Source organism: Acomys minous (genome assembly GCF_964271855.1).
Source record: "Acomys minous genome assembly, chromosome: 3".
NCBI classification, from domain to species: Eukaryota; Metazoa; Chordata; class Mammalia; order Rodentia; family Muridae; genus Acomys; species Acomys minous.
In genome coordinates, this window is record NC_140485.1 from 29,414,735 (window position 1) to 29,427,082 (window position 12,348).

Consider the following 12,348-nt stretch of genomic DNA (forward strand, 5'->3'; position numbering starts at 1 on the left):
GGAGAAAACATGTATTCTTATGAAATAGGGTCTTTGAAATAGGGTCTTGCTAGGTGATCTCTGATGACCCCAAACTCCTGATTTTCCTGCCTCAGCCTGCTCAGTTTTAAGATTACTGGCATGTAGTACCACCCCTGGCCTCCTCAACTAATTGGTAAAGGCCTACTCCTTACCCTTTCATTATCTCAGTCGCTTTGATTTGTTTCTATCATGTTGTTTTTCAGTATTGTCTTTTTTTAATGTTTGGCTGATGTTGTTGTTGTTGTTGTTATATCCTATGTAAAACTGGTAAGTAAAATTTCTACAGATAGTTGTAAACTTAGTACTCTTTTCTTTTTTCTTTCTTCAATATTTATTTTTATATGCGTGCTCTGCCTGCATGTACACATACATGGCAGAAGAGGGCATCAGATCTCATTATGGATGGTTGTGAGCCACCATGTGGTTGCTGGGAGTTAAACTCAGGAGCTCTGGAAGAGCAGACAAAGAACTCTTAACCACTGAGTTCTCTCTTCAACCCAAGTACTCTTTTCTTTCAGATTAGATTTATAAATATTTGGGACAGGGCAGGTTGGTTTGGTTTTGAGATAGTATCTCTTGAAGTCAGGCTGGCCTCAAACTCTGTAGTTGAGAATGACTAGTTCTGATTCGCCTGCCTCCATTTCCCATGGCCTGGCCTCATGTGTGCTAGGCAAGCAGTCTTTCCAATGTAGCTACAACGCAGCCTATCAGTCCCGCCGCCCGACCTCACCCCCCTAGTAGTTTCCCTTTTCTGGCACATAAGTAATTCAGTATTTTCTTAATTTAATCTGAGCATGAGATGATTCAAGGCGGCTTTTATTACTCATGCATAATCCTTGAGTTAAGTTTAGAGCCTATGGTGTGAGTAGTTACCAGAGTATTCCAACTTGAACTAATTTTTTTTTCCTTGCCCCTACATACTTTTTAAAAGTATAGTTTTTAGATTTATTAATTTTATTTTATGTGTGTTTTATAAAAATGTATACATGTATGCCCCCAGAAGTCAGAAGAGGGCATTAGCTCCCCTGGAAGTGGAGTTGCAAGTGGTTGGGAGCCCACATATGGTTCCTGAGAATTGAACCTGAGCCCTCTGCAAAAGCAACAAGTGCTCCTAACCTAAGAGCCATCTCTCCTGCTCCCTTACATCTCTTGCTTTTGCCTTTTTTTTTTTTTCTGGTCCTTGGCTCCATAATTTTCCATTGCCTCAGAGTGCTGGGATTAAAGGCATGGTTACTGCTGCCCGGCTTCTTACTAGTTTTGTATTAAATTATTCATAATATTATTGATAATGCTTACAACTTATTTATTCTTAAAGAAAAATGATGTATGTATTGTCCCATTTTACAGGTGCTACCGTATTGGGGCAATCCTCATGATAGGAAAGTCATCCGGAGATTCTGGAGCCAGGTAACTTCAGTTTTATATCGTGTGTGCGCATGCGTGCCCTCGCTCACGCTCTCTCTCTCGCTCTCTCTGATTTGAATAAGTCCTCATGCTTATAAAATCTATAGTACATTTTTGGATTTGGGCAAATCTGTTTTTCTTTTGATACAGTGTTTTTCCTGTATAGGCAAGCTTCTGGACTATCTAGTATAAAAAGAGACTTTTTTCTTTAAGGTTTACTTTTTACTTTTTAAAAAATTAGTGTGTATGGTGTGAGTTTGCATAAGTATATGTGCAGCACATGTGTGCAGGGTCCTGAAGAGACCAAAAGAGAGGGTGTCAGATTCTCTGCACGTGGACTTCAGGTGGCTGTGAGTCACCATGCAAGATCCAAGGGGTTCAGCTGTTGTATCCTCAGTCTTTTTTCTTTCTTGAACGGGAGATTAGTTGTTTGTTTGGTTATAAAAGGAAATGCTTTTAAAACATTGGACATTTGCAGTTCACCTCACTGCACATCTTTCAATCATATAGATGGAGGAACATCTGTTCTTCATCTTTCTTTCAAAGAATATTTATATTTCATTACCTTTTTAAAAAATATTTATGCTGGGCGTGGTGGTGCATGCCATTTGTCCCAGCACTCAGGAAGCAGAGGCAGGTTGATCAATGTGAGTTTGAGGCCAGCCTGGTCTACAAAGCTAGTCTAGGCCAGCCAAGGCCACACAGAGAAACCCTGTCTCGAAAAACCAGAAAATTAATTATTTAATTAATTAAAAATGGTTTATTTTATGTATATTAATGTTCTGTCTTCATATATACCTCATGCCAGAAGAGGACATCAGATTCCAATATAGATGGTTGTGAGCCACCATGCTGTTGCTGGGAATTGAAACTCAGGATCTCTGGAAGGGCAGACAGAGCTCTTAACCCCTGAACCAGCTCTCCAGCCGGGCTGACCTCAAACCCCGAGATCCTTCTGTGTCTGCCTCCCCAGTGCTGAGATTAAAGGTGTGCACCAGCAGGCCAGACTTCTTTCAGTTGACTGGAGAGATGGCTCAGTCAGTGCTGAGAAAGCTTGATAATGTGCATACAGTCCCTGGAAGCAGCAGTGGAAAAACTCTGAAAAGTTGTCCTTTGACCACCACATGTATATGCTTACTCACATTTGCACACACACATACACCCAAAAAAAGTATCTTGAAATTTTTGACACATCTTTTCCATATTTCCCTTCTTGTGCATGTAGAAGACCTTGTACACTCAGGACGCCCCCTTCCACGTGGTTATCACTAGCTACCAGCTGGTGGTGCAGGATGTCAAGTATTTCCAGCGGGTCAAATGGCAGTACATGGTGCTGGATGAAGCTCAGGCACTGAAGAGCAGTTCCAGGTAACGTGCGTAATGGAGAGCGGCCATGATGAGTGGGAGTGTAACACAGAGTTAGCCACGGCCACGAGTGTCAGAATGTAACACAGCATGGTCTGCCTCAGCTGTCTGCTTGACCAGAATGTGAAATTTCTTTATTATATTTTCTTAAATATCATGCTTAGAATATATAAAATGTTCTCACTATTAATCTCAGGTAATAGTTATGACTTTTGTTGTTAAGGAAAAGTCTATAGGAGAAGGGATTTATTTGGCCTTTGAGGGATTATTTTATATAAGAATTGTGAGCAAGAAGAATATTACTCCATGGGGATTAGAGATTTTCTCTATTTGGTCACTTCCCCCTAGTCCTTGAGTGGTTATTAGCCTCAGAGAGCCCTTTTATTATAAGTTACCCATGTGACGTGACTCCTAACCTGAAATAGACTAGTGCTTGGCTATATAATTGTACTTGGTGCTGTTCAGCATTGGATTTGCTGTCTCTCTTGGTGAATCTGCAAGATTTTCTTAGAGGATCATGTCATGGGCAAATGGAGTGTCACATCCTACGGAGGACATTAATTCATGTATTCTGTGAGGGATAAGAGGAGGAAAGCCTTCATTTTACATCCAACCCTTCTTCCAGATGTGGCCTGGAAAGGCATAGATTAATACTTTTCATACTCTGTGTTTCAGATAATTGTTTTCTAAGTAGATGGCTTAATGTGTTTCTTCTCCGATACAAGGTTTCTCTGTGTAGCCTTGGCTGTCCTGGACTCGCTTTGTAGACCAGGCTGGCCTCGAACTCACAGCAATCTGCCTGCCTCTGCCTCCCGAGTGCTGGGATTAAAGGCGTGCGCCACCACGCCCGGCTTCAGTATATGATTCTTAAATGTTACTTGGAAAGCATTTTTAGAAATGTTCGATCTTAGGGTACTTACAGAAAAACTTAGTGCCAACTTGCAATTGGTAACTTGTTTTCTTAAACAGTGTTCGTTGGAAGATTCTCTTACAATTCCAGTGTCGGAATCGGCTTTTGTTAACTGGAACTCCCATTCAGAATACCATGGCAGAGGTAGGTACTAGTCAAGGTCTCCATGGTTTATATCATCATAAGATACCTGCACCCATGCTGGACCTGTACCATTCTGCACAAACCATAGAGGAAGAAGTTGAGTGCAGCTTTCTAAATGTCTTGTCGTCATCATTCTTATTTTCTTAGTAATTATTATAGTGTTCCTTTATGTTTCCTTAATAAATATTGAGCACATTAGGAAATGTTGCCCATCTAATACTGATATGCTTGTACTATACAATTAGAAAAGACTATTCTCTAACACCGAGGAGCTCAATTCTTTCTTTAGAATTTATTGTAATAAGGGTCAGAAAACTTTCTGTGAAGGAGGAAATAGTATTTTACATTTTTTAGACAGTGCATTCATGTTATAACTGCTTGTTTTTGAGTATGCATTGTGGAAGCAGTCATAACTAGGGTATAAATGAATGGCTGTGGCTATGTTCCATAACACTTTACTCATGAAAATATATAGCCAACCAGATAGCTTCATAGGCTGTAATTGTCTGGCCCTTGCGCTAGTGTTATAAGCAGCTAGTTTATACTACCCCAAAACTGTGTTCAGTTGTTGAATGAGCTGTTTGACTGTCATCTTTAAAACTACTACAAAATCTGAGCAGTGTTTTGTACTTTTAAACTTTTGAAAAATTACTTTTTATTACAACACCTAATTGTATTAGAGTTCGTTGAACAGCATGGGTTTGGAGTCATTCGTTCTTTCTGTCTCATGCACACATTCGTTATTCCTTAATATATACTCACACAGTATCATTTTATGGCACCATATCTGTTTCATATTTTCCATTTGTTCCAAGCTCTGGGCTCTGCTACATTTCATTATGCCAACATTATTTGACTCGCATGAAGAATTTAATGAATGGTTTTCCAAAGACATTGAAAGTCATGCTGAAAACAAGTCTGCTATTGATGAGAGTAAGTACTACGATGACGTTTCTCCTTTTGTGTGGAGTTTTAACACTCTGTAACTCAGGTCTCACACTGCCACCCATTGTCGTGAACTTAGCTATGTAGTCTGGCCTCAGACATTACCCATTGCAGTTTCTCAAGTGCTAGGATTACCGGTCTGAGGATTACCGGTCTGAGCCACCACATTTGGCTCTGAACTTTTTTTTTTTTCAGTCTGTTAGGATGGGCAGCTGTGTATATTTTCTTCTGTGTGAAGACTTTCTCTTTCGGTATACCTGCAAGGGTTGAGGGTAGAACTTTCATCCCTTGATGAAGCAGAGGCAAGTGGAAGGCCAGGTTGGTCTACAAAGAGAATCCAGGACAGCCAAGGTTTCAGAGAAACAAACCCTGTCTTGAAATAAAAAACAAACAAACAAAAGAGTTGAGGGCAAAACTGTTATAAAGTAGTTTTTTTTGTTTTGTTTTGTTTTTGTTTTTGTGTTTGTTTGTTGTTATTTAGTTTGTTTTTCGAGACAGAGTTTCTCTGTGTAGTCCTGGCTGTCCTGGACTTGCTTTGTAGGCCAGGCTGGCCTTAAACTCAGGAAGATCCGCCTGCCTCTGCCTCCTGTGTGTTGGGGTTAAAGGCCTGGGCTGCTATGCCCAGCTATAAAGTGGTTAATATATGGTTATAAAGTAATTATATGCTGTTATAAAGTTGTTAAATATTCAGAGTTAAAAAGGACAGATTGCTACACTACTCTTGGTAATCTAAGCAAGGTATATAAAACTTAATAAAATGCTACATTTTGACTTGAAGACACTGTTTTCTATGTACCTTGACATCTACTAATTGTAAGAAAAGTTAAGTAGGGCTTGGGAGATGGATTGAGACAAGACTGGCCTCGAACTCACGGGGATCCTCCTGCCTCTGCGTCCCGAGTACTGGGATTAAGGGCGCGCGTCACCACCGCCCGGCGGGACCCTGTCTTTAAAAAAAAAAAAAAGAAGACGAAAAGAAAAAGAAAATGCCCCTACAGTCCAGTCTAATGGGAAAAGAATTCTTTAGTTGATATGTTCTCTTCCCAGGTGTCACTACTTTGTGTCAAATTGATAAAAACTACCTAGCACACACTGTGAGTCCATGCTAGCTTTCATTAGATCTTTGTGGAAACCTTACTATTGATAGAGTTTCCCAAATAGACTTTGAAATGTAATATAAAGAGATCCTATATAAGATGCTTGTTTTTCTACTTTGGAACAATTTCCATTTTTTTCAGAGAATCATTGAGCCTGCTGACATTTAGAGGGTGTAGGAGAGAGGAACATGTTTATTTTGATTTTCTTAAATCAGTATATAGTGCATTATTTGTCCACTTCTGTTTCAGATCAACTCTCTCGCTTACACATGATCTTGAAACCATTTATGCTGAGAAGAATAAAAAAAGATGTAGAAAATGAATTGTCTGACAAGGTAAGAATTAAACTTTTAATGAGTTTGAACCTTAGTATGTAGCAACTTAGGCTTATTGGCAAGATATTTCTTTGATACATATTTATTTGACAGATGAGTAGTTTGAGAAGATCTTTGAACTTGAATGGTCATAGGGGACCTAAGCAAGGCACAAAACATTCTTTTCCTTTTGTTAACAATCCCCCTTTGGTTGGTTTTGTTTTGTTTTTATACATGGTCTTACACTGGAAGCTAGGCTGCCTTGGATGGAACTCATGTAGTATAGGGAAACCTCGAACACTGAATAGTCTATCCACCTGTCCAGATTAGAGTTGGGCCATCATGCCTAGCCTTACTTTTATTAGGGAGAAACATTACAAAAATATAACAGTGTGACAACTAACAACTCCACTTGTGCCCATGGTATGGCATCAGCTGATCAACTCATGGCCATCTCCAACTTTCCATGTATTCTGGTTTATTTCCCCTTGAGACAAGGTCTCACTGTAGACTAGGCTGAGGCTGGCCTCAGAGGACGCCGCTGATTCTCTTGGTTTTGCAAAACTCTCAGGTACTGGGATTAAATCATAAATCTACCATGCTGCGAAGATTTGGTCTTTTTTCTTTTCTTTTTTTTTTTTTTAAATCAGATATTATCTTTGGCCTGTTGAACAAATAGTAATACTGTTAACCAATTTAGTAAATTGTAGAAAAGACCCTCTTTTTCCTTCCTATACTACTTAGTGCTTGTTGTAGACTGAGTAGTCCTATCACAGTTAGTATTGGAAAATATGGATGTAGTGATATTTAAAAATATATTTTTGTAAATTCCTATGAAGGATGGTTATTGGTGCTTTTAGAACTGCAAAAGACAGGTCAAATGTGGTTATAAATGCCTTTATTTAGTCCCAGCACTCAGGAAGCAGAGACTGGAAGATTTCTGTGAGTCTTGAGGCCAGCCTGACATGACTTCCAAGACAGCCAGGGCTACACAGAGAAACCCTATCTCAGAGGAAACAAACAAAACGAAAAAAGTAGCCAGGTGCTGTGGCAAGAAAAAAGAAAAGAAAAGTGGGAAAAATTATTCAGGGAGGGCATCTAATGTTTGTGACAAGAGAAGTGGGTCAAGGAAACATGGTTTTCTAGATAATTGCCCACATTACAGGCTTATAGAAATAATTAATTCAGGTAAGTATTGTTTTTTCAGTCACCATAGTCTGGTTTGTATAATTTTAAGTTTAAACTGATTTATATAAATCTGTGAAAGTTTTTGTCCTTAGTTTTAAAAAAGTTTAAAATTTTTTAATCTTTAGATTGAGATTCTAATGTACTGCCAGTTGACCAGCCGACAAAAGCTCTTATATCAGGCACTAAAGAATAAAATTTCCATTGAGGACTTGCTACAATCTTCAATGGGCTCTACCCAACAAGCACAGAACACCACCAGCAGCCTCATGAATCTAGTAATGCAGTTCAGGAAGGTAAGGCTTAGGTCATTTGCTTTGATGTTGTTTTTATTAACCTACTCCATGGAGAGGATTCTAGGCTTGATGCCAACTAGACCACTAGAGATGCAGACAGGAAGGTAAATATTCATGAAGTTTAACATTCAGCAATAATGTCTGCAAATGACAATGTTGTCCTACTATTTCTCTTCATCTTAGGTGTGTAACCACCCAGAGTTATTTGAACGGCAAGAAACTTGGTCTCCATTTCATATTTCCTTAAAGCCATATGAAATTTCAAAGTTTATTTATCGTCATGGACAGATCAGGGTCTTCAACCATTCACGAGATAGGTGAGCAAATATTAATATCTGTTGATGCTGAATGTTTTTATATTAGGCTCAGTGAGCACATTATTTAGTAGTACCTGGGATTGAACCCAAGGTCTCATGTTTATTAAGTGAATGATTAGTACTACAGAGTTGTATCCCTAGTACAATAAATTTAGTGATGAATATGAGTTTCCAGTAAAGAGATATTTGAACAATGGCTCACAATTATTGAGGTCTCTTATGGGGTGAGTTGAAGCACTATTACCACTTCCTTTAGATGGGCTTTAAACACTGTAGCCATTTCTGTTACCTATCTGAATCAAGAATGTGTGCCTTTGTACAGAAGTTACCTTAAAGTGACAGACTTACTGTAGAGCTGAATCAATTTCTTTTTAATTAAATTTTATTTCTTAATAGAGTCTGCAGTAATAAATTTGGTAAAGTTAAAAGTAGTCATTAAGCTAATATGTTAGAGACCATTTCATTCAGAAAATTGGTGTTTGACTTATTTTATATCTCTAGGTTAGGATAGTTCCTGAATTCCAGACTTTCTATTGTGCTCTTAAACGAGTACCTGTATGCCAGGTTTTGAGAGCTGTGGATTTCGAAAGTTCAAAGCTTTGTAATAAAAAATAGCAACATTGGGGCTGGAGAGATGGCTCAGTGGTTAAGAGCACTGCCTGCTCTTCCAGAGGTCCTGAGTTCAATTCCCAGCAACCACTTAGTGGCTCACAACCATCTGTAATGTGATCTGATGCCCTCTTCTGGCCTGTGGACAGAACACTGTATACATAATAATAAATAAAAGCTTAAAAAATAAAATAGCAACATGACCTATGAAGCTATAATTAAAGTTCCTTAAACAGATTTGAACAAGAGAAACAGACCAGAGTTGTGCTTTTTGTTTAGGATAGACTAGAGAGTCTGTGGAGGAAGCAGATTGACACTACTGCAACAATTCTGTATTTTCTGACATTTGTGTCAAGATTTGCATGGTAATATGACAAATTTTCTATGTGTAGAAATAGTCTTAGAAGATTTTTCTCGGGCTGGAGAGATGGCTCAGGTTATGAGCACTGACTACTCTTCAGAGGTCCTGAGTTCAATTCCCAGCAACCACAGGGTGGCTCACAACCATCTTGGATGGGATCTGGTGCCCTCTTCTGGTGTGCAGAAGTACATGCAGGCAGAGCACTGAATACATAATAATAAATGGATAAATCTTTTTTTTTTTTTAAAGATAGTAGAGATAAAAAAATTTTTCTTAATTTAGAGCCTCCAGTTTAGTTAGCTCTCCACTGTTTCTATTTCCCTTTAGTTACTTCAGTTTCTTGCTCTACAGGTGGTTGAAGGTTCTTCTTTCTCCATTTGCACCAGATTATATCCAGCAGTCTCTCTTCCACAGAAAAGGTGGGTGTTCCCATCTTTGGCAGGAAGGTATGTTGGCAGTTTACCAGGATGTTCTGTGTTTTGCCTATGACTGAGTTTGAACTAGTAGTGGTTTTGGCTTTTATTTTCTAATGTATTGATAAGATTAGTGGCTATAGAGGTGGCTTAGACAATGGAACATTAGTATTTGCCGCACTAATGTGAGACCTAGAGTGTAGGTCCCCACAACCCAGATAAATGCTGAGTGTGTATAGTAGCCCTGCTGTAATCCTAGCGTGTGGGAAACAAGATCCTGTGGCTCAGCATTGTTCTTTGATTTTCCAGGTATTAATGAAGGAAGCTGTTTTTCTTTCCTTCGGTTTATTGATGTATCGCCAGCAGAAATGGCAAACATCATGCTTCAGGGACTTTTGGCCAGGTAAGAAGCTTGCTTACTGTTTGATAGAAGAACAGTTAGGACTAGACTGGGACAAAATGGAATGCTGTTAAATTAAATATTTACTATTACACCATTTGAGCCTTCCCCACCCCCCCCCCAACCCCCATTAGTAATTTTTTATGAGTTAGGAATGATGGTGGAACATGCCTATAATCCTAGCACTTGGGAAGCTGAGGCAGAGGGATTTGGCGTTAGAAGCAACCAGCATGAAATCTTGTCTCACCCCCTAATAAAAAAATTATTATAATTTTTTAAAAGATTTATTTATTTATTTATTTATTTATTTACACATGCACAACAGAAGAGGGCATTAAATCACATTACAGATGGTTATGAGCCACTATGTGGTTGCTGGGAATTGAACTCAGGACCTCTGGAATAGCAGATAGTGCTCTTCACCTCTGAGCCATCTCTCCAGCCCTTCTGTCTGTGTATGTGTATAGATATGCTTGCTATTGCCTCAAACATTTTGGGAAATTTAACTCTATTTTTATTCTTTGCAAAATGATTTTCACTGTTTTTATTGTTTTAATATTTATTTATACTTTTAAAAAAATGTTCATTGGTAATTTACCTGCACGTAAGTCTGTGTGAGGATGTGAGAAGTCCTGAAACTACAGTTGCACAGGTGTGAGCTTTCATGAAGGTGCTAGAAATTGAACCCTGGTCCTCTGGATTGGCAGCCAGTGCTTTTTAACTGCTGAGCCATTTCTCCAGCCTCTATTATGGTAGTGGGGAGTTGTTTGTTTTTGTTTTTTGAGACAGGGTTTCTCTGTGTAGCCTTGGCTGTCTTAGACTCACTTTGGCTGGCCTTGAACTCACAGGATCCACCTCCCTCTGCCTCTACGTGCGGGGATTACAGGTGTGCATTATCACCACCAGCTGATAAGATGGTTTTGGTTTTGGTTTTTCAAGACAGGGTTTCTCTGTAGCCTTGGCTGTCCTGGACTCACTTTGTAGACCAGGCTGGCCTGGAACTCACAGAGATCTACCTGCCTCTGCCTCCTGAGTGCTGGGGTTAAAGGCGTGTGCCACCACCGCCCTGTTAAGATGTTTTTTTTTTTTAAATATTTTTATTTAATCTTAACTCATGTGTGTTGGTGTGAGGGTGTCAGATCTTGGAGTTACAGACAATTGTAAGCTGCCATGTGGGTGCTGGGAATTGAACCCGCGTCCTTTGGAAGAGCAGGGAGTGCTCTTAACCGCTGAGCCATCTCTACAGCCCTTAAGATGGTTTTTATACTAAGAGTTTTTCAAGTAGAGATAAATATTTCTGAATATTTTTCTTATTTGTTTTTTGTTGTCACTTAAAGAGTATTTTACTTTAAAAACAAATCATGTTGGCCGGGTGTGGTGGTATACGTCTTTAATCCCAGCACTCGGGAGGCAGAGGCAGGCGGATCGCTGTGAGTTCGAGGCTAGCCTGGTCTACAAAGCGAGTCCAGGACAGCCAAGGCTAACACAGAGAGACCCTGTCTTGAAAACCAAAAAAAAAAAAAAAAAAAAAAAAAAAAAAAATTATGTCAAGGCATACATAGAACAAAAATGTCAAATGGCCTTATCTGAGTGTAAGAAAGAATAGTTTGCTAAGATTTACAGAGGATGTATGATAAGATAGGTCCTTGTCATGAACTACCTACATTCCTAAGAGCACTGAGTATGCTCATACATCACACTGTGGTCTGTTCCAGGTGGTTAGCTCTTTTCCTGTCTCTGAAAGCCTCCTACAGGCTCCATCAGCTGCGCTCTTGGGGAGAGCCAGATGGGGAGAGCCACCACAGATATATGAGAAATAAGGATTTTCTTCTTGGAGTTGATTTTCCACTTTCCTTCCCCAACCTTTGCAGCTGCCCTTTGTTAAAGGTAAGCCGTTATCTGTGCACAGACTGTCCACTAAGTGCCCTTGCTTCTCTCTTCTTTGAATTAGTGAAAAGAATGTTAAACAATACCCTCAGGAGCCCATATTCTGAGAGCTTTACTGTGTATTGAGTTAGAACACACTATGTGTGTATTTTCCTGTGTAAATGCTCTCGATAAAACTATTGTGATGAAGAACTGCTTGGCTTGCCTTTTCAAAACTTTTTATTTCTGTCTTATGTGTATGAGAGTTTTGCCTTCATGAATGTGGAACGTGGGAGACTGAGGCAAGAGGATTAGAAGCTCAGATTAAAAAATAAAAACAGGCCTGCAACTGTTTTAGTGGCATTCCATTTGTCCACTTTTGTTTTAATTTAGGAATTATTTTTTTGAGGCTCAGGCATAAAATTCATAGAAGTATATGTAGCATGTTATATCTGAGGGTTTTAAAATTACGTTATGACTTCTGACAAGACTGTGCCAGCTGTTCATGATGGCACATTCAGTAATCCCAGTGCTTTGCAGGTGAAGCCAGTTCAAGTTCATCCTCTGCTACATAGTGAATGAGGCCTATGTTATGGTGTCTCCACAAAGAAAATAAGTTATATCAGTGTCTGATAAATACGAACATGAATAGCAAAATTTGCACATACAGACTTATAGAAGAAAATATTCACTATACCTTT

General features: G+C 39.2%; 1 protein-coding gene across 4 annotated transcripts in view; it reads left to right on the top strand.

The window, feature by feature from the left end:
• The window catches only part of INO80 (INO80 complex ATPase subunit), a 97,262-nt gene that overhangs the window by 37,221 nt on the left and 47,693 nt on the right, over positions 1 to 12,348 (top strand). For 3 of the 4 annotated variants that reach the window (XM_084776380.1, XM_084776378.1, XM_084776379.1), the window contains exons 15-24: positions 1,369 to 1,428; positions 2,651 to 2,793; positions 3,760 to 3,844; positions 4,660 to 4,777; positions 6,136 to 6,221; positions 7,514 to 7,681; positions 7,865 to 7,998; positions 9,320 to 9,414; positions 9,691 to 9,784; positions 11,497 to 11,668. In XM_084776380.1, the coding sequence (XP_084632506.1) occupies positions 1,369 to 1,428; positions 2,651 to 2,793; positions 3,760 to 3,844; positions 4,660 to 4,777; positions 6,136 to 6,221; positions 7,514 to 7,681; positions 7,865 to 7,998; positions 9,320 to 9,414; positions 9,691 to 9,784; positions 11,497 to 11,668 (1,155 nt within the window). The remainder of the gene's footprint in view (positions 1 to 1,368; positions 1,429 to 2,650; positions 2,794 to 3,759; positions 3,845 to 4,659; positions 4,778 to 6,135; positions 6,222 to 7,513; positions 7,682 to 7,864; positions 7,999 to 9,319; positions 9,415 to 9,690; positions 9,785 to 11,496; positions 11,669 to 12,348) is intronic. The other variant, XM_084776381.1, reaches the window with a different exon arrangement.